Source organism: Leopardus geoffroyi, chromosome B1, assembly GCF_018350155.1.
Source record: "Leopardus geoffroyi isolate Oge1 chromosome B1, O.geoffroyi_Oge1_pat1.0, whole genome shotgun sequence".
In the NCBI taxonomy this organism is placed as follows: domain Eukaryota; kingdom Metazoa; phylum Chordata; class Mammalia; order Carnivora; family Felidae; genus Leopardus; species Leopardus geoffroyi.
Window position 1 is genome coordinate 134,644,615 of NC_059327.1, and position 23,496 is coordinate 134,668,110.

Sequence of the window (23,496 nt, forward strand, 5' to 3'; positions counted from 1 at the left end):
TTTTAATGATTTCAAATATGTTGGTTTAAGTTTAAATCAGTCTTTTTCAAGCAAACAAATTATGAACTGAATATCATAAACTCCTAAAATGCAAGACAAATTATTTTTTAAATTCTCTATTATTAGAAATAAGTTATCTGAAGAATAATAAAATTATGTCTAAGTTTATTAGCTAAATAGAACCTTTAAAATGGAGTTAGTAGTATACAATATGTATATTATACATCTATACAATCCATCATTAGAAGTCGTAGTATTTTAATCAACATATCCTCACTTATGTGAAGGCATTCTCAAAATAAATGCTAAAAGTCCTTGTGATATGAGTCATACAAATCTTCTTCTTTTATAAATCAATTCAACAGTAAAACTTAAGATATTAATAAGGCCTTATACCCTTTACCTTTTATTTCTAAAAGAGTTCAACACATTATTTTTAGCATTGAGAAATTTAGATAGCTAAAAGCAGTTCTTTTTTTTTTAATGTTTACTTTTGAGAGAGAGAGAGAGAGAGAGGCATGTGCGCTCACATGCAAGCGGGGGAGGGACAGAGAGAGAGGGGGACAGAGGATCTGAAGCAGGCTTTCTACTGACAGCACAGAGCCCCATGTGGGGCTGGAACTCACTAACGGTGACGTCATGACCTGATCTGAAGTAGGACACTTCACCGACTGAGTCACCCAGGCACCCCTAAAAGCAGTTCTTAAAATGTTGTATATTTACATGCCACTTAATTGTTAAATGTATTTTAATATATATTAATTGAATTTTATTCAAATCAAATGTTTTTAACTGTAGAAGAATCAGAACTCAACTACTGAGATGCTTCTGGGAAATCTAAAGAATTCCATCACAGCAGAAATATTTACTGTAAAAATTAAAAAATATTTTATATTAAATGAGTGAATTAATATTAAATATATAGCTTTTGGATAAGATTAATAAAATGAACACATATATACTACCACTCAGATTAAAAAATAGAACTTTGAATGTTTTTGTGTGCTTCTCCCCTGTCATTTCCTCCTTTCTCCCTGGAGGTCATCACATCCTAAATATATGTTTTTACAGTCTTCTTGACTTTCCTTATATTTTTTACCACAGGTAAATTTATCCCTAAACAACATATGGTTTAGCTTTATGTGTTTTACATATGGCACAAGTCACATTATTTTTGCTACTTGTTTTTTTTGAAGTTAACATTGTAGTTTTGAGATTTTTTCATGTTAATTCATCAGTTCATTTTCATTGCTGTAAAGTAGTCCAGTCTCTGAATATATTCATAGCTTCATTGTTTATAAAAGTAAAAGCAAAAACAAAAACTGGATAATCCAAAGCCTATTTGTAGGAGAGTAAATTCACTGGACTACTTTTATTTTTATAGTTCATGCATTTTTAGGTCTTAAGAATCCTTTGATGCCTTTATATTCTCTTGTAACTTTACTATGAATGTTTTAAAGTTTAATCTTTTACATTTAAGCCTTTAGTTCACTTGGAATTTATTTTTGTGTATGATGTTAAAGAGAGATCTAATTTATTTTATTTCAGTTCCACTTATTGACTAGCTTATTCTTTCTTTACTTGTCTATAATGCTGTCTCTCTCAAATTTCCACATATTGAGGGAAGGGGTATTCTGGGATGCTGGGCTCTATATTCTGTTCACTGGACTGTTTGTCTATTTTGTATCACTATTACCCTTTCTTAATACAAATGTTTATTGTATACTTATATCAGGTAAGGTAAACCTCACCTTTATTGTTTTCTTCAGAAGTATCTTAGCTATTAATGAATCATTGATTTTCCATAAACATTTTAGAATTGGCTTGCTAAGATTTCTATTGGTATTTATACTGAAACTGTGTTAAGTCTATAGATCAATATGTGGAGAATTGGCTATTTAAATTTTTTTTTCAACGTTTATTTATTTATTTTTTTTGGGGGGGGGACAGAGAGAGACAGAGCATGAACGGGGGAGGGGCAGAGAGAGAGGGAGACACAGAATCGGAAACAGGCTCCAGGCTCTGAGCCATCAGCCCAGAGCCTGACGCGGGGCTTGAACTCACGGACCGCGAGATCGTGACCTGGCTGAAGTCGGACGCTTAACGACTGCGCCACCCAGGCGCCCCTAAATTTTTTTTTTAATGTTTATTTATTTTTGAGACGGAGACAGAGCACTAGTGGGGGAGGGTCAGAGAGAGAGGGAGACACAGAATCTGAAACAGGCTCCAGGCTCTGAGTTGTCAGCACAGAGCCCAACGTGGGGCTCGAACCCACCAACTGTGAGATCATGACCTGAGCCGAAGTCGGCCACTTAACCGACTGAGCCACCCAGGCGCCCCGAGAATTGGCTATTTTAATTTAGATAATTTTTTTTTCTTTCCTGAACACTCAAGGATCTTAGCACAAACTAATTTAGATCATTACTGTACCAACTTAAATATACCCAGTGTTTACTTCTTTTTCTTTAGCCTCATACATTGACAATATTATAATATTATTGCACACAGTTAGAACTTGTTTAGATTCACCTTGATATGAAAGAATTCTATAATTTTCTTGGCTTACCACTACTTCTTGCAATTTGGCCCTTTATTTTAAGATTATTTTCCTTCTTTCAACATTAAAAATCAGTTTTGTTCTTCCACATCGACAACAATTTACATGAAAATAAAAATACGAATATAATGCCTGTTACAGTAATATTAAATCAAATAAAATACACCTCTGGTTTCCAGTTCCACATTTAAGAAGCTTGGAAGTAGTCACTTCATCCTAACAAGATGTAAAAAGGCTAAATAGATTGAAAATCATCAACACTCTTTGATCTGTAAGGGAGGGGAAACATAGAGAAAACTACCGCTCCCAACCGTTAGAGAAACAGGCTAATATAGGGTTTCATGTCAAGGGTAGAAAAATCTGAACTATAATTGACAAACTTCTAGAAACTCAGCGTGGACAACTCTCAGATTTAAAAACTCCAGGGAGAGTCAGTCGCGTGGAACCACAACATTGTTAGATTTACCTCCAGGAACTTGATCACGTTCCTACAGAACATATGAGAGAAAGATCACCTCATTTTTCCTATAGTGGGGAGGGAAAAAGAATCAATTTTAAATACACAAGGACAATCTGTTTTTCTAATTTCTTTCTTTTTTTTTTAACCTTTATTGAGTTTTTAAATTTTAATTCCAGTAGAATCAACAGTGTTCTATTAGTTTCAGTGTATAATATAGTGATTCAAAAATTCTATACATTACTCAGTGCTCTTCATGATTTGTGTACTCTTTAATCCCCATCACCTATTTCACCCATCCCCTCACCCACCTCCCCTCTGATAACCATGAGTGTGTTCTCTATAGTTAAGGATTCGTTTCTTGGTTTGTCTCCCTCTCTTTTTTCCCTTTGCTCATTTGTTTTTCTAAATTCCACATATGAATGAAATCATATTTGACTCTCTGACTGACTTATTTTGCTTAGCATTATCCTCTCTAGCTCTATCCATGTCATTGCAAATGGCAAGATTTCATTCTTTTTAATAGCTGAATAATATTACATTGTATACACCACTTACTTATCCGTTCATCTATGAATTAATAGTTGGGCTGCTATATAATTTGGCCATTGTAAATCATGCTATAATAAACATAGGGGTGCATGTATCTGTTTGAATTATTATTTTTATTTTTTTGGTAAATACCTAGTAGTGCAATTACTGGATCATAGAGTAGTTCTATTTTTAACTTTTTGAGGAAACTCATTACTGTTTTTCACAGAGGCTGTACCATTTTGCATTCTCACCAACAGTGCATGAGAATTCCCATTTCTGTACATCCTCACCAACACTTGTTTCTTGTGTTGTTGATTTTAGCCATTCTGACAGGTATGAGGTGATATCTCATTGTAGTTATGATTTGCATTTCCCTGATGATTAGTGATGTTGAGCATCTTTTCATGTGTCTGTTGGTCATCTATGTATCTTCTTTGGAAAAATGTCTGTTCATTTCTTCTTCCTGTTTTTAAGTTGGATTATTTGTTTTTGAGTGTTGAATTATATCAGTTCTTTATGTATTTGGGGTACAAACCCTTCATCAGATGTGTCATTTGCAAATATCTTCTTCCATTCAGTAGTTGCCTTTTAGTTTTGTTGATTGTTTCCTTTGCTGTGCAGAAGACTTTCATTTTGATGTAGTTTTAATAATTTATTTTTGCTTTTATTTCCCTTGATTTGGGAGACATATCTAGAAAAATGTTGCTATGGTTGATATCAGAGACATTACTGCCTGTGCTCTCCTCTAGGATTTTTATGATTTCAGGTCCCACATTTAGCTCTTCAGTCCATCTTGAATTTATTTTTGTGTACGGTGTAAGAAAGTGATCTAGTTTCACTCTTTTGCATGTGGCTGTCCAGTTTTCCCAATACCATTTGTTGAAGAAACTGTCTTTTCCTCATTGCATATTCTTTCCTCTTTTTTCAAATTGACCATATAATTGTGGATTTATTTCTGGATTTTACTTTTTTAATATTTATGTATTTATTTTTGAGAGAGAGAGAACAGGAGAGCAGGGAAGGGGCAGAGAGAGAGAGAGAGAGAGAAGGGAGAGAGAATCCCAAGCCGACCTTGTGCTGTCAGTGCAGAGCCCCATGCAGGGCTCAAACTCACAACCATGAGAATCGTGACCTGGAAATCAAGAGTCAGATGCCCGATCAACTGAGCCACCCAGATGCCCTATTTCTAGTTTTCTATTATGTTCTGTTGATCTATGTGTCTATTTTTGTGCTGGTACCGTACTACTTTGATTACTACAGCTTTGTAGTATAACTTGAAGTCTGGAATTATGATACCTTCAGTTTTGTTTTTTTCTTTTTCAAGATCGCTTTGGCTATTTGGGGTCTTTTGTGGCTCCATACAGATTTTAGGATTATTTGTTCCAGTTCTGTGAAAAATACTCTTGGTATTTTGATAGGAATTATATTAAATCTGTAGATTGCTTTAGGTATTATAAACATTTTAACAATATTTGTTCTTCCAGTCCATGAGCATGAACTGTCTTTTTATTTCTTTGCATTATCTTCATTTTCTTTCATTAGTGTTTTATAGTTTTAAGAGTATAGGTCTTTCACCTCTTTAGTTAGGTTTGTTCCTAGGTAGATTATTATTTTTGGTGCAGTTGTAAATGGGATTATTTTCTTAATTTCTCTTTCTGCTGCTCATTTTTAGTGATTTCTGCTCACTGTACAGATCTGTACATTGATTTTGTATCCTGTGACTTTACTACTGAATCCATTTGTCAGTTCTAGTAGTTTTTTGGTGGAGTCTTTCAGGTTTTCTATTTATAGTGTCCTGTTATCTGCAAATAGTGAAAGTTTTACTTCTTCTTTACTAATCTGGATGCCTTTTATTTCTTTTTGTTTGATTGCTGCAGCTAGGACTTCCAGTACTATGTTGAATAAAGGTGATGAGAGTGGACATTCTTGTCTTGTTTCTGACCTTAGGGGAAAAGCTCTCACTTTTTCCCCATTGAGGGTATATTAGCTGTGAGTCTTTCAGATATGGCCTTTATTATGTTGAGGTGTGTTCTCTCTAAATCTGTTTTGTTGAGGGTTTTTGTCATGAATGGATATTGTACTTTGTCAAATGCTTTTCTGTGCCTATTGATATGATCATATAGTTTTTATCCTTTCTCTTATTGATGTGATATATTTTGAGATCATTTTCTCACTCCTAAAGAACACCCTTTGAAAGCCCTTAGGTAAAAGTCTTTGATGATGAAACTTTTTTTTTTTTTTTTGAGTTTCCCTTACTTAAAAGACAGTTTTTTTGGATACAGAATTACAGATTAGTAAGTTGTTTTCTTTTGGCATTTTAAAGATACTCTTCTCCTGGCTTTTTGTTTCCAATATTGCTGGTGAATAATTAGCTGTCCATTTGATAGTCATATTTGAATATAGTCTGTCCTTTCTCTCTGCCTTCATTTAGGATGTTTTCCTTTGTCTTTGGTTATTTGCTGTTTCTCTACCATGTAATTAAGTATAAATTTATTTTCTTTCCTTTATTTTTTTCTTTTCTTTTCTTGGAATTTCTGTTTTCATTTTTTAAAATATTTTCAGTGTCCTATTCTTTACATTATCTCCATTATAAAACTCTGGTTGAACTTAAAGTAGACATTCACTTATTCAACAAATATTGCTAAATATGTGCTGGGCACTTTTTGTTTCCAGAGATATATCAGTAAACAAACTGACTGAAATCCTTGTTGTCATGAGATTTCTGATAAAAGGCACTGTGTCGAAGGGATTGTAAATAGGAATAAGAGGGTCAAAGTACTAGGATGGGGGCAGAGATAATCTCCTTTTGTTTTTTAACTTTAAACATAAAATGTTTTGTCAAGTGTGCCTTAAATGGCATTGTTTTCTTGATCTCATATAAACCTGATTGTCCCTTCTTAATCTCCCTTTTGTTATATGTAGTGTTATACCCAGAAATGGATTTAATCAAAGGGCCTCAAATAAGAGACTACAGTTTTCCAAAACTCTCCTTAAAAGAATTTTATATTTCTGTTTAGTGTTAGGAGTTGTTTTATTGCCACCTTTGTCTGAAGACACTTGGGTAGCTCTGTCAGTTAAGGGTCCAACTTCAGCTCACTCAGATCATGATCATAATTCGTGAGTTCAAGCCCCACATCAGGCTCTGTGCTGACAGCTCAGAGCCTGGAGCCTGCTTTGGATTCTGTGTTTCCCTCTCTCTCTGCCCGTCCTCTACTCATGCTCACTCTGTCTTTCTCTCAACAATAAACATTAAAAAAATTTAAAGCCATTATATTTACCATTTTTAAAAGTTCTTTTTTCAGCTCTATTTTTCAGCTATAAAGTATAGAAGCCAAATTATCTCCAAGATCTCTTACCAGTTTCAAACTGTAGATAGTGTCAGATCCAGCCTTTATGAGGCCAGGATATCATAGCTTGAGGAAGGTGTTTTGTAAAAACAATAATTTATTTATATTATAAATATCAAATTAGGTACAGAGTCTTATAAGGGATTTGTGCAAATGAGAGTCCCCAAAGATAAACCTTCAATAGCTTAATAAATATTCAACTGTTGTGACAACATGTTAATATAGATTGGATTTGCTTATATGTGAAATGTCTCTTCATTTTTTGCTTTGTAAGGGAAATACAGATTACAGTAATAAATACACTTATAAGACAAAATGGACTATGCTGAAATCCATATACATCATGCTTCAGATATCAGCCTTTGAATGTTCTGTGTCCTATGGTATTCCATTCACGGCCTGCTGCCAGGGAACAAATAGCCTTTACTCAAACGGTTAGCTTTGAGGTTTTTAATGCATTTTGGTTCATAATATTTCTTCTTCCTGTGCCCATTTATAATGAAAAAAAATGTTAGTTACTATTGTGCATTAAGTCACTTATTCATATTTCGTGTTACTAGAGTTGGAGGGGGACTTTTGAGAGAAAAAGAACATTTTCAAATAAAAAAAGCGTGAAAAGAATTTTAAGTAATAAAACAGCTCAAGACATAACCATGAAAATCTGGATCCAGAACTATGTCATATGTGTTTATATATATTTCTATTCTCGTCTTTAAAATTGTCCTAAGTAGTAAGAGTTCTTTTGAGGGCAAATTTTATCATAGAGAAATAGAGTAATTATTGAATTAAACAGTCTATATTTTGAATCTTATATTGAATAGCTTTTGTACTTTTTATGAGCAGCACCCCATGGGTGATAGCAACATATAATTTTCATCCTTTCTTAGATGATGTTGGGCAGAACCCCTCTCCCTCTGCTGGGAGACTGTGTATACCACTTGCTGTAATTTCCTATCATCTTTTCAAGACAGTGACATGAGGAAGTGGGATAAATGTCAGCATTTTTCTTTCACTGAAGTATTTCCAGGTGAATAACCCCTACATTTTCCATAGCAAATAGGTCTGGATTCATCTTTTGGTGAAATTGACCTCATTCTAATTTGTGCATTAAAGTGAAATATGTTAGTACTGTATTCTTAAGTCTGGACTTAGTAATTTGTAAGAGACTTTTAGTACATTCTACACTAGTATTTCTCAAAATATAGTCCAGGGGCCATCTGGATTGCAATTACTATTGATATTATTAAATAGCATGCTAGACCTGTGGACTCAGAATCTTGTAGATCAACATGGAAAGGGAAGGGATCTATATTTTATAAGTTCCCTATATTATAAAAATTCAAAGTTGGGAGCCACAGTTTTATATCATGACACCTAACAAATGGCATGTATGTCTCCACTTCCTTATTGCACATTCATTGCAGACATTACTGATTGATTGCAGTATTCTTTCCTATAGGGGTAATATAAAGCCACACAATTGTCAACACAGTGCCAAAGCTTGCAAGCTGGTTGGCTTGCAAGACAGAATAGCTTCTCCTGGAGCTTTTCTAAACAGACTGGTCTCTTGGGCAAAATTATCTTTAAAAATACAGTTACGAATTTGGAGACAAACACTAATATCCTTCAAATTTCAAAGAGATGTTAGAATTTTTTTTTTCCACAAAATATTGACTATGAGGCAGAATAGACAGCAAGTCTAAATTCGTGGAGGTGTCAACTCCGGAAACCATATTCATAATACCAGAAGGTAACCAAAGATGGGAAAAAACATAAAAAGAAGATACAGCTGTTTAAAAGGCATAGTAGAAATGAGGTCATTAAACACTTCTTTATGATTCCACTTAGTAACTTCTGAAAGCTAAAATGTGCATAGAATAAATTATGTTCACAATTACCATCCAAAATACCCAGAGAAGGATAAGGCATTTTTTTGTACATTACGTTCAAGGCAGTTTGTGATAATGTTTTAGAAGCTTCCCAAACCAAGGAAGTTAAAGGAAAAGGAGACCTGAAATGTAAATTCTTAGCTAATTGATAAAATTTACTGGAATAATTTTCAATTTTGGGATTTCAGATACTTTACAATCCTTACTTACTTTGTTTTATTCATCCCTTATAGTATTATTTGTTGAAGGCATTAGTAATAGTCACTATTTGCACATTATCTTGTTATTGTACTCTATAAAATCAAACTTTTGGTAATATGACTATTTTTCATATAGTGAATTTAGAATTAGATAAGGAAATTGTCAAATAGTTCCTCATAGATGACATTTTTTTCATTTGTATAAAATGACTTTGATAATTATGTTAAGCATGAAAATTTCTAAAATAGTAGATCAAAAATATAAAAAATGTGTATTTATTGCTTTTTTGATAACTGCACAGGCAGGAATCTATAAATATTCAGATCCTAACTCAGTGTAAAAATGATGACTTTTGAGTGTTGTAAAATAAATAAATCCTTTCACAAAAATAATTTTGGCCTTCTTTAAAAAATATTTATGATGCTTTTAACACATAATCATACAAATCTAGTTAATATTTGATGTACTTTTAGAAATATGATCATTGTGGAAATCTGATAATTTTAAAATTCCTTTAGAATTTGTCACCTTGTTTTCTATTTAAAATATTAATAAAATTAATTATTTTATGTGTGAATATGTTGACCTGATAGACTAGGGATACCTTTTCAGAGATATTTTTTTGAGCCTGTGACAAGCATACTATCAATTTTATGGTGAAATTAAAGCAATTTCTACCACAATTCCAAACTTGCTCCTTTCCTTACTTGAATTCTTGGAACAAGTACTGGACTTGGAGCCAGGAGATATGACTTCTAATCTTGGCTTTTATTTAGCTGATTATGATTATAAAGAAAAATCAGGTGGTTAACTAAGAGTAGTTGGACACAGTTGTTCATCTTGTGATCCTGTGAACATCGGGAAAGCAAGAACTTACTACTTAAATATAACTATTAGTGTTTATAAGAAGAACGAACTTGAAATGGAATGGTTAAAATAAAGGCACACACTTTTAAAGATGACTATACCACACATTTGCAGTTAGAATGTTCAACAGCACATTGTCAATAGTATTCAAGTTTCCCTTCTTTTTGTAAACCATTACATCTAAGACCATAGCAAGTGTTTCATCTAAAAAGCAATCTAAGGTAGGAAGCACACTGAATGCTTCCATAGACTTTAATTATGATTTGTAAAAAGAAATATTTTGACAGTTCTTATTTAATAGCTTCCAGAATATTTGACTATCCTTAACATTTATTGTAAAAATACCATGGAATTTTATTGGGAATGCTACTTTACAAGCAATTAATTATTTTTTACTCTAGCTAAATGTAACTACAATATAATGTGTTGGGAGTATTTTTCCAACTTTGTTAAATGAGTCATTTATGGAAAATCTGACTGCTTCTTTGCCCTTATTTTTATTTCACATCAAGTCTTCAGAATTCTAAGGAGGTGTGACCAATGATTAAATGATGGCTTTGTAGGCCCATGATAACCTAACTGTATTAAAGAGTAGACGTCTTTTAATAACTTACAGTGTAAATGTGGAGATTTATTTAATTTTAATTATTGGTGTTTTCTATTTAAATATGTCTAAGTAGTTACAGCTTACCTATGTCCATAGTACTAACATAAGTTTTTGTCTAAGAGTAACTTTTTACTCTAACCTTTTGTAATCTTTTAGTTCCTTTATTTCTAATGAGTCTGACTTACTACTATATTCTCATGCACATAGTAACTGAGATGAACTTTTATTGAAACATGTTCTTATTTAATTGCTCCTACTGTTTTATAAAGGAATATTCTTCGGTTTTTCCCAACCACATTTCATTTTTTTAATACTACTTAATCATTTATTTTTTTATTTCAGTAATTGAGAGGATATGTAATAATTTAAATTTTATTCCTTAAGATTATTGAGAGATAGAAGGGGATTAGCAAATAAGCTTGATATTATCTTTGTTTAATCTTTTATCTACTTTGCATTATATATTTGTTTTTGTTTAATGTAGTTAATTTTGTCTTTTGTTAGGAGTGCTGATCTTTTTCAGTCTAACTCTCCTGAAGAGCGAGGGGCAAAGTTTTTACAAATCTCAACAGAGTAATACTATAGTTAGATCCCTGACTTGTCACAAATTACATTTGCAGAAAATAATTAATTAACACTAAAGGACAGAGTTGTAGAAAAATAAACAATGTAAGAGAGAGCAGTTCCTGTGTTACTGTATTTAAGAATAATTTCTAAGGCTTCTATCATTCATTGACACATGGCAAGGACATTTGTTTGAAATCAACTTCTTCCAGTTGGTTCTTCAGAGTTTTCATGGGTGGTTAAGGCTCTGACATATCAAAGCTCTGACATGTCTTAATGCTCTGATATATCAAATATTAATGACAGATGAAAAAGAAAATCTCAGTCAGTGAGTGTGTCTGTCAAAGATCCTTAATTTGGGGAGTATTAGTTTTCATGGAGGGATAATATTTTCCTGTAAAATTCCCCATGCTTAATGTACTTTTGAAACACTTATACTTGGATGGAAATCTGTTAAGTTGAACATCCTGTATTTATGCTCATATCTCACTGAAAGCAATATTCAGGAATGCAGGGCACTACTATCAGAAGTAACAAAAATAGGTAGGAAACTGCAACTACTTTGATAAGTAGAATTTTTTTTAACTCTTTGTTGAAGAATAATGAGTTCTTTTATGATAAAAAATTATACTGATCCCATATTTAATGCATTAGTAACATTAACAGATGATGAAATTTCCTCTTTTCTAGAGAAAAGAGGAAAAAAGTCTTAAAAGGAATTTAAAACAATGTAAATGCATCTTATAAAGTATTTATGTATTTCTCATTTTTAGGAAATAAGTTATTGAGGTATTTTCATGTCAAAAATATTTTTGTCGCGTTTTTCTCATTTAAATCACGTGGTTATATAGGAGTTTATCTCAATATAAGAAATTCTTCTGTTTTTTAAATACCTTTTAATCTTTACAACTCAAAGACTGTTTCATGATATCCTATTTTGTTAAGTAGTGCTAATTCCCCAAAAGTGTATATATGCCACAAGTGAATTTAAAATTCCAAGAGGGTTCATTGTCTGACAATTCTGGTTTGAGATTTTTGTCCTTTTTTGCTTATTAAAACTCCAGTTATGTTGATGATTACTCAGGAGCTTGAGAAGCAGTTAGTCTCCCAACTAGTGAAAGGCAAGACCTAGTAGGTCTGCTTCTTTTTGCCCTTAACTGTTCAATTCTCAGATATTGACCAGTGGAACAAGGTGATTGAGCAACTAGGAACGCCATGCCCAGAATTCATGAAGAAATTGCAACCCACAGTAAGAAACTATGTGGAGAATCGGCCCAAGTATGCAGGACTCACCTTCCCCAAGCTCTTTCCAGATTCCCTCTTCCCAGCGGACTCCGAGCACAATAAACTCAAAGGTATGTCCACCAGGGACAATTTCAGAACCACCGTGTGGGTGATGGTCTAAAGAAGCAAATGATAGAGACACCTCTCTTTAACTACCTCAATTTAAGGAATATTTATTTATTTAAGCTTGTTTATTTATTTTGAGAGAGTGCGTGCGTGCGCGTGAGAGAAAACAAGTGGGGGAGGGGCAGAGAGAGAGAGAGAGAGAGAGAGAGTCTCAAGCAGGTTCTGTGTGGTCAGCATGGAGACTGACATAGGGCTGGTACTCATGAGTGGTGAGATCATGACCTAAGCAGAAATCAAGAGTCTGTTGCTTAACCAACTGAACCAGGTGCCCCATAAATTTAAAGAGTATTTTTAAAAGATCTTTTTTAAAAAAAATTAAAAGAAAAAAAATATTACTAAGGGCATGTGGCCAAGGATTTTAGAATTGTGTAGATATTCAGAGGGAAAGATAGTTATAAAGGATGTGACAGTGGTATGGGTTAATTATGTCATGGAGCTTATTTAAAATCTTAAAATTCTTTTGCAGTGTAACTCTAAAAGACCAAAGTGATATACATTGAAATCATTGTTCTAATTCTTTTTATTACCTGGAGAACACTTTCAACACAAGTTTTTAGTTATAAAATCTTGGAGATGCAGGTGTTTGCATTTTCTTTTATTTATATTTTATGGAATATGTAACCACCATTTTTTCCATTTTAGAGTGACAAATGAGATTTTACCTATTCATTTTATATTCAATATAAATGCTTTCATTAATAAGTAATTCTTTCTACTACAATGTCTACAGTTATGAACTTCAATAGCAAATCTTAGTTTCTTCACCCACAAAACTTGAATAATGATGCCTTAGTCATAGGATTAGAGATAAGGGATAAATTTGCCAATGTGTAAAATAGATTATAAATAATATTCTACTTCTTGTTTTAATTTAGAACGTTTTAGAGAACCTCATTTTTGAAACAAATTTTATGTTTTTCCTGTCTGAGCTCAAATGCTGCCCCTGAATATCTGTGTGAACCTGGACAAGTTATCTAATCTATCTATACCTCCTTTAACAAATGAAAGTAGAAGGTATCTACCTTAGGATCATTGGGAGGATTAACTGACTAAATATTTTGTCAAGCACTTAGCACAATGCCTGGCTCACAGTAAATACTCAATTGTCAGACATAAAAAAAATGTAATAATTACTTTTTAAAATGTAACTGTATTTATCAAAAAACAAAAAGAATGCCTGCTTTTGAAATTTTAACCCCAAATGTTGGGTGGGTAATTAATTAACTACAGACTTAACTTACAGACATAGTTTATAGCTAATACAGACTTGAATGAGACAGAGAAACTAAAATGTGATGCTACTAGTTTCCAGAATCTTATCATCCCCAGACTTTCATCTCCTGGGTTTTAAGTGTGCAACATTGCTCCTGTGTTTGTGACAGTTTTATTGCACAGTTGGGTTTCTTCCTTTAGTTGACTCTACAGTCTCTGAATGACAACAGACTAAATTCTTGCTAAATGTGCTGCTTTTAAGATCAGCACCTGCCTATACACAGAATGAAGAAGAGCTAATACTCCAAATAGAGATTTGAAGAATTTATGTGTTTATGATGCTAATTGACCTGTCAGGCAAAAGTAATCCCTTTATATGAAGACATTTGTGTGTAAAAATGTGGAGATGATAAAAACCCTGATGAAATTATTTGAGGTAATGACAGCACTTGTAGGAAAACAATTAAATAAAATGTTATGCTTCATAATATAATTCCAACTTTCTTGAGTTTATGTTTTGCCTTTTTTTTAAATGTTTATGTATTCTTAACAGAGAGAAAGACAGAGCATGAACAGGGGAGGGGCAGAGAGAGAGAGAGGGAGCCACAGAATTTGAAGCAGGCTCCAGGCTCCGAGCTGTCAGCACAGAGCCCAACGCAGGGCTCTAACCCCCAAGCTGTGAGATCATGACCTGAGACAAAGTCGGACGCTCAACCAACTGAGCCACCCAGGCACCCCTATGTTTTGGCTTTTTAATTCAATCTCTATGATTATATTATTTTTTCCGAAGATACACTAGTTTATATATTTATAATTATTTAATGATAATTTTCATATAAAATTAGTAAATTATAAAGAATTGTAAAAATAATCAGAAGGAAGAATTTACTATTGTTAAAAAAGAACATGAGATGTTTACTTGCAAATAAAAGAGTGAAAAAATGAGGAATTGAAGCCTCTTCCTCCTCATTTTGTTCCCTACAAATAGGGAAAACATAAATTTTCCTCCTATGATCTATTGTTTCTTAGTGAGATGCTTTGGTATTCCTGTAGTTCATGCCCCTATTGATGAGGAGTCCATTCCAACCTCCACCCTTTCTAAAAGCAGAAACATGGATGGGTTTGATGGGAGAATCTGTAGGAGGTGGATGTGTGCGTCTCAATACAAAATCAGTTACAAATCAAAGGGATCTTTGAATCAATAAAATAAATAAATATAGCCCTGTTGGGCCATTAGGGGTCCATGGAACAAAAAGAATATTTTCATCATAAAATTTTCAAATCAGCTTGGAACTGTATTTTCTGTAAAATTTTATATGTTTTTAGAGATTGAAAACTGTCTTTTTACCATTGGTATTAAATAAATAACTTACTGATTATCACTTTATCTATCTATCTATCTATCTATCTATCTATTTATTTATTTATGCATCGCTGGCACCTCCCACTGTACCTACAATAGAATAGATATTTAGTTTGTTTTTTTAAAGAATGTTTATTTATTTATTTATTTTGAGATAGAGAGCACACGCGCGAGAGAGCTCTGTACATGTGAGCAAGCAAGAGGCCGAGAGACAGGGAGAAAGAGAGAAAATCCTAAGCAGGCTCTATTTTGTTGGAGCAGAGCCCAATGTGTGGCTTGATCTCATGAATGGTGAAATCATGACCTGAGCCAAAATCAAGAGTCGATGCTTAACTGACTGAACCACCCAGGAGTCCCAACATTTAGTATTTTATAAACTAAACTGTATCATCTACATCAATTTGGTTACAGAGACTACCCGATTCTTTCTTTCAAATCTGTTCCTTCCTTGGGGTGCGTGGTTGGCTCAGTCGATTAAGCAGTCGACTTCGGTTCACGTCATGATCTCACAGTTCTTGAGTTTGAGCCCCACATCCAATTCTGTGCTGACAGCTCAGGGCCTGGAGCCTGCTTCAGATTCTATGTCTCTCTCTCTCTGCCTCTCCCCCACTCACACTCTGTCTCTCTCTCACAACAATAAATAAACATTAAAAATAATTTTTTTAATTAAAAAAAAAATCTGTCCTCTCCTCTATTCTTGGAGCTTCTGTTCCTGTTAGAGCCCTCATCACCTCTCCCATCGTCAAAAAAGCCACCCCTGACCTTCTTGCCCCCACCAGACACTGCTTTATGCTGTTTTCCATCTCAGAAAAACTTTTAAAATGAGCACCTACATCCACTTTATCTGCTTCTTTTTTTTAAAAACTTCGTTCTTTTGCATTTGTTTTTTTTTTAATTTTTTTTTAATGTTTATTTATTTTTGAGACAGAGAGAGACAGAGCATGATTGGGGGAGGGGCAGAGAGAGAGGGAGACGCAGAATCGGAAGCAGGCTCCAGGCTCCGAGCTGTCAGCCCAGAGCCTGACGCGGGGCTCGAACTCACGAACCGTGAGATCGTGACCTGAGCTGAAGTCGGACGCTCAACCGACTGAGCCACCCAGGCGCCCCAGCATTTGTTTTTAATTATGTGAGCAATATATGTATATATTCTTCCCTCCTCAGAGGTAACTACTATTTTCAGTTTGTGATTATTTTTGCAGACATTTTCTATGCATTTATATATATTAATAGGGAGAGAGGGAAATATTTGTTGTTTTATTGTGAAGGGGCAGATTTGCGGAAATGGCATCATGATTTATGGATCATTCTGCAACTTCATTTTGTTACTTAGCACGTCCATGTGGGTACATTCTCTTAAACTGCCTCATTCTCTTAAACTGCCAGCTACAATTCCATGGTACCTTTGTACCGTAGCTCAGTTTTTTATTCTATAAATGGAAATTTAGACTGTTTAAAAAAATTTTTCTTTCATAACCAGTGCTGCAGTGAACCTCCTTTCTGTAGTTTTTTAAGGAACTTGTACAATTGTTTCCCTAGGCTGTAATACTCTGGTTTCTCTTCACATCAAATAAATCTTTCACCTTTTTTCTTTTTCTTTTTTTTTTTAAATTTTTTTTTTTTCAACGTTTATTTATTTTTGGGACAGACAGAGACAGAGCATGAACGGGGGAGGGGCAGAGAGAGAGGGAGACACAGAATCGGAAACAGGCTCCAGGCTCTGAGCCATCAGCCCAGAGCCCGACGCGGGGCTCGAACTCACGGACCGCGAGATCGTGACCTGGCTGAAGTCGGACGCTTAACCGACTGCGCCACCCAGGCGCCCCTTTCTTTTTCTTTTTTAATGAACATGTACAATTGTTTCTCTAGGCTGTATACCTAAAAGTGGAACTGCTAGATCATAAGGTATTCACATTTAAAATTTTAATGGATGGTCCAAATTTGCACTAAAAATATGTATCAATTTACATTCCCACCAACATGAACCAAATTACCTGGTGTTAGTAGATACAATGCCATCTTTAATTTTTTCAAATCTGATGCATAAAAAATATCTCATTGTTTCATTTTGCATTTCCCTAATCACTTGGTGAATTTGCCTGGTGTTTGGAAGGGAGGTGCTAGTTTATCTTTATTTTCTTCATTTCCTCTCCCTCCCATAAATTTTCCTGCCAAAATCGAAATGTTACTAATTGTTTCTCTCACTCATCGTTTCAGCCAGCCAAGCCAGGGACTTATTGTCAAAGATGCTAGTGATTGATCCAGCAAAAAGGATATCCGTGGATGACGCCTTACAACACCCTTACATCAATGTCTGGTACGACCCTGCCGAAGTGGAGGCGGTAAGGCATAGACTGACTTACTTTCCTTCCATAAACACACCAGAGAAACTGGGTGTTCAGTGGTGAAAATGGAAAGAATTAGAACCCAAGAGCACACACAAAGCACCTTCATAAAATTCCTGTCACAAAGTTATTACCTTCCCCTCTAGAAGTTCTCTTCTACCTATATTTTATATGCTTTTCTTTTTCCAGGATTTTCTGTGAGAGATAATGATTTAGTCCAAAAAGCCCTAGCTGTCCATGAAATGCATCCATTTGTTTTTGTTACATTGTTAACACCTCCAGGGCCCCGTTTTTAATGTTGAATTATCAGCCTGTCCTGATACAAACTAAGTAGCAGAAGTCATTACAGAGAGTATGTGGCGTTGCCTCTCTTTCCTTGATAAGATGCCTGCCATTAGTCAAGAGTGGCACTACAAACATTTCACAGGTAGAGCTTTTCCCGGGCCATTGGTGACTTAGTGAAACCTTACATGGATTAGATAAGAAAAATTAGGTAGTCCAATGCAGAATATTTCAGGTTGACTCTAAATCGACCACCAGAGTAAGTTATACATATGTGTTATAAATCTGGACATAGTTTAAGAATCTTCTCAGAAGCATAACTTTTTTTTTTTTTTTTTTTTTTTTTTTTTTTTTTTTTTTTACTATTTTCAACCATTCAGTATCTTCTCTTCTCTCCAAACTGTTTCTTATGTCTTAGCCTTTCTCCTTTTCTGTGTGGAGCCAAGGCAAAGGATTATTGTTGTTGCCCATGTGTGTTGTATAGGCTTCTTGATGGGAATGTCCTTTTGTCCCTCTTTTAAATGTTACTGTCAGCAATGTTATCTTCTCCCAAAAGCATCAAACTCTCCTCAAATTCTTAGAATACCCCTGCTAAATGTTAACCTCATTTTACATAATGACTTCAAATTACTTTGCTTGAACTGGTTTTTAATATTCTTTGAAATACTCTTTTTGTTTCTTTTCTCGTGTCTTTCTCTCTCTGTCTTCTTGCTTAAGCATAGTTTTGCTTTATTTAAGCTTCCTTTTGTTTCATTGTGCACCTGCCCATGTCGAGATGCTAGATTCAAACTGACATAATTCTTATCCCTTCATCCTTCACTGGAGAAGTGAGATCCAACAGATGGGAGTGAGGATTAGGTAGAACTAAATATTATAGACATACTATTAAAAAAAAACTACTTTTCATAGTAACCCAATCCTTAAGCATTCAAAAATTTTGGAGAAAACACTTCAGTGATAAATTAGTCTCTCAAGTGTGGAAATGGTGTTAACAATCCTTGATGACATTTTCTTAAGATCTGCTCTCTTTAAGCAGTTTTACAATGATGTTGAAATTTCAATTTGCTTAGAATTAATTTTTAGTCACTTGATTTGATTCTTGCAAAATAAAATCATCATATTTTTATAGGTAAAAAATGGAATTACTTTTAGTCTCTCACTTTTGGAAAATACTTTCAAAGAAGTTCTTGGGGGTAGAATGAGGCCACGAAATAAGACAAAGTACGATTTATATGTATGTGAAAAGTAAGCATAGAATTTTTCTTTGATGATTTTCAAGAAAATACTCTAGGTTATGTTGATAAAAATTTTAGACAAACATAAATTATTTGAAATTGCTGTTCCTCATTTATTTTGATCATTCAAATCAGGTGCCATATTTATTTTTCTCTCCATCTAATATAATGTGTGTAATCTGTTTTTAATGAATTGTGGCCCAGAGTTTAATTGGAGTCATAAAGTCTGCATTTGTAATTCACTTGTAATTATGTTGCCTATAAAAGGGACAGTTGTTTAGAATCTATAACAACATATTAATGAATAGCATCAGTGAGTTTTTAAATGTACTTTAACTTTTAATGAAGAATTTCTGTGAAGGATAAAAAGATAAAATTTAGGACACTAAAATGGCTAGAACATTTTTCTCACTCATTTCAATATTGTCATCCTGGGTAATGGATAGTAAAAACACAAGACATGAATTTTAGGGGAAGGATTTGATAGAGCCTGAAGGTTTAGGAAAAAGGATCGGTTAATGCACAGAAGAACAAGCAAGTATTTAACATCTAGACTGGGATCATTGGTTATAGAAGGGTAAATATGTTTTAGATCTAGACATGTTGCAGTGAATAGGTTAGAATCCTGACCATAGGGCAAGGATAATTATTACTCTATAGGGGCACCTGGGTGGCTCAGTAGGTTGAGTGTCTGACTTCAGCTCAGGGATGATCTCAAAGTTTGTGAGTTTGAGCCCCACATCAGGCTCTGTGCTGACAGCTCAGAGCCTGGAGCCTGCTTTGGATTCTGTGTCTCCCTCTCTCTCTGCCCCCCCCCCCCCCCCCCCACTCATGCTCGGTCTCTGTCTCTCAAAAAAATAAACATTAAAAATAATTAATTTATTACTCTATAAAATGTATTATAGAAGTCACAACCATGAAGATCAGCCAACTAGGAAGAGACAGATCTTACAGATGCTAGAAGCAGTAGTCAACTATACTTTCTGCAATATGGTTAGAATTAATGCCTTTATTATTGCATGCTAACATACATTTAAAGTAAAACGACCTTCCTTTATGGATGCATGGCAAAGCTATTACGGAGTGATATATTTTCTGCCAAGACTGACAAGACTGTTTTACAGAGTAAACTCTGGTGAGTTCTATATTCCAAACAAGGAGAAGTATCAAATAATTAGAATTTCTATGATTAGAAGTTATCTAGGATCTCCAGGTTCAAGCATCTTTCAAGTAACTCACGTGATGTTATAGAGGGAAGGAAATACAAAGACAAGAGGAAGTAAAAATATGTTTCATTGAAAGAAAATAGAGGCAAGTGGAGAGGGATAAAGGAGAAACTGCAAGAGAATGTGATGTCTTCAGGAAAAGTAGATAGGAGAGGAGAGAAATGCTACGTGTACTTATCTATTAATCCTACTATACCTATCTTACCACGTTTCCCAAAGTGCCAAAGTACTAAAATGAAAAGAGAAGAGCTTATGAATGCTGTCATAACTCTAAGAGAGAAAATTATTCATGCAACCATGAAGTTGAAAATTTAAAAATTGAATGTCAAGGTTAATAGTGATCTGTGCAATAGTGCACACAGAGTTTTGAAGTTACAACTGCTCAAATTATTAGCAAGTTATTATTCAAATACTGTTCAGAACAATAAGAGAATGTGCCCCAAACAGAGTGCAAAAGCCACATTTCATGTCAGTGCTTTTTCATGAAACAGCTGAAAGGCATTCGAACTCTGTTTCAGCATTCATCAAGAGGGCAAAAACATACACAAGTGCAATTTATTCAGTTGTAGGCATCGTCCACAGGTAGGAAAGATGGGACAAGTTTAAATTTCTGCTCTCCCACTTACTAGCTGGCCTTGGTAAAGTTTCTTAACCTTTCTGCAATTCAGTTTTCTTAACTAAAAAGAGAGAACATTCATAATGCATAGGGTTCCTCTGATAATTTAAAGAGTTAATGTACATAAAGTGCTTAGTACAGTACTGCAGCCAGTGAGGATCATATAAATAATAATAATAATAATAATTATTATTATTACTATTATGACTTTTACATGCAAACCTCAACTACCTTTGAGATTTGGGAAGATACATATATTTAGTAAAAAAGACCATTTGGTCAAGGAATTGCAGAAATATTCTACAACATTTAAAACATTAATCCCTGGAAATTATATAGCTCCCACAAAATTTTAAAAATTTGGTCCTTTTTTTTTTGTTGTTGTTGTTGATATATGCTCACTTCTACCTTGTAAAGTATAAGAATTTGGTGCCATTTATTCAATCCAAAATAAAGGCATCTTATATTCGTAAATCCTCATTGTAACTGTCTTTATGAAACTAAAGGATATTCAGGGCTTTTCCCCCAAAGAGTCACTTTAAATGTCTCCTCTGTGCTCTGTTAGAGGGAAATACAGAAACAGTGAAGATCATTGCCTTGTTTCTACCAGATTCTTGAGTTTAAGGTTTCTGTCAGAGAAGAGGGTGGCTTTCACTTTGCAACCTCTAGGAGTAGGGGTATAGACATATTTTAGGGGCATTAGCATGAACTGCAAGCTAAGGAAGAGTTGATTAACCATGTTTTGGGGCATATAAAAAGGGAATTTAAGAAGAATATGGGATGTGACCTTTTTGGTAAGCACGGTGTTATTTTTCTCAGAAACTCTAGAGCACTCCGAGAAAGGCTTCTATGGTTGTTCTGCATTGTTAAGGGTGGGGAGGGAGAATGGAACAGGAGAGGGAGGAGAGGAAGAGGTGAGGTGTTCAGCTACCCAACCAAAGGCATCAAAACTCAAAGTAATCCTCAAAAGATAGCAAATAAAAATGTAGGGAGTCAGAGAAGGACATTTTTTTATTTGTCAATTCATGACCAAAAGGAAGGATCAGAACCTGACACTAGAACCATCATCTAAGGTGGGACAGGTACTGGGGACCAGGCTCATGGCCCACAGTGATCAGCCAAATACACTGTTACGTTGAAGGCTTTGTCTCAGAGAGTCTCTGATACAGTCCTAAATAGTCAAAACATTATTCTGGGAATCTAGACAGGCAAGCTGAACCAGTCAGCCAGCCTGTATCTAGGAATTCTTCTCTCTAGTGGGCAAGCCCTGGGTACTTGAGAGGCCAGCAAAGTGGTGGCAGGCAACACAAGACCTTCTGTATGGTAGCCGAGTCAAAGTAACAGGAGGGAATGCTAGAACAGAGGTGTGGAATGTGGAGCTAGGGCTGAGGAGGAGACTTAGGAGAGAGGTTGGAAATGTTTTAATTGAGAATATAAATACACATGCCATCCTTATAGAGACCAAAGTAAATGTGTGACTAACCCAACCGGTTTGGGTAGAATGTGATTAGGGAAGCAAGGCAGTGCTGAGCTGATTCATTATTTCTTACCTAATTCAAGATTAATTTGGGAATTGGGACAGGCTGGATGGGAATTTAATCTACCTATACAGATCCTGAGTTACATCCTGGTCTTCAGATTCCCAGTGAGAGTATAACCCCGGAAACTGAGTAACACTTACATGTATTAGCACTGAAGTTCAATTAAAATAAACCACTTAGAAAATGTAAGCCCAGAATAGTCAGTAATGTCACACATTACTGTTTGTAACATAAGGTAATTAATAGAGTCTTAAATGTTTTATTGATATTATTATTTACTATTTCATTCTTTTAAGGACTATGTTCTTTTTTGCCGAAAGTAAAAGGATTTATAGGAACAAGCTAACCTGACTGTATTAAGCTCTTTTATTGCAAAGCCATCATAGATTTCATGCTCTTTGAGGAGAGTTACTATCTAACATTGTTTTAACCATCTCCTTGTGTACCATTGTATCTTATCGGTCATTACCGAAGAGAGCATATGAAAAGGATCACCAACCATACAGGAAATATGCATTATTTTCCATTTTCTTGTGACATAGATATATAAATTTTCTTTTCTTTATTTTTGAGTTCCATTCCCTTTTTTAAAAATTGAAGTATAGTTGACACACAGTGTTACATTAATTTCAGTTGTACAACATAGCGACTCAATGAGTCTATATCCTATGCTCTGCTCATCACAAGTGCAGCTACCACCTGTCACCGTACAACACTATTACGATGCCATTGATTACATTCCCTGTGCTGTACTTTCAACATTATGACCTTCATCATTATGATAACTGGAGGCCTGTGTCTCCCACTCTTCTTCGTTCATTTTGCCCATCTTCCCACCCCCTTCCCTCTGGCAACCATCAGTTTGTTCCTTGTATTTATAAGTCCGCTTCTGCTTTTTGTTTATTTGTTTATTCATTTGTTTTGTTTTTTAGATTCCACATATAAGTGAAATCATATGATACTTCTCTTTTTCTGTCTGACTTATTTCACTTCGCATGATAACCCCTAGGTCCATCCATGCTGTCTCAAATGGCACTATCTCATTCTTTTCTTATGGTTGTGTGATATTCCAGTGTGTGTGTGTGTGTGTGTGTGTGTGTGTGTGTGTGTGTGTTTGTGTGTGTGCGTACACACACACCACATCTTTCTTATCCATTTTTCTATTGGTGGGTACTTGGGTTGCTTCCGTATCTTGGCTATATTGCAATAAACATAAGGGTTTATATATCTTTTGGAATTAGTGTTT

At 34.6% G+C, this 23,496-nt stretch overlaps 1 protein-coding gene across 5 annotated transcripts in view; it reads left to right on the top strand.

Moving 5' to 3' along the window:
* MAPK10 (mitogen-activated protein kinase 10) overlaps nucleotides 1-23,496 on the top strand; it is a 316,646-nt gene that overhangs the window by 248,543 nt on the left and 44,607 nt on the right. For all 5 annotated transcript variants that reach the window (XM_045473444.1, XM_045473446.1, XM_045473447.1 and 2 more), the window contains 2 exons: nucleotides 12,196-12,378; nucleotides 17,223-17,347. In XM_045473444.1, the coding sequence (XP_045329400.1) occupies nucleotides 12,196-12,378; nucleotides 17,223-17,347 (308 nt within the window). The remainder of the gene's footprint in view (nucleotides 1-12,195; nucleotides 12,379-17,222; nucleotides 17,348-23,496) is intronic.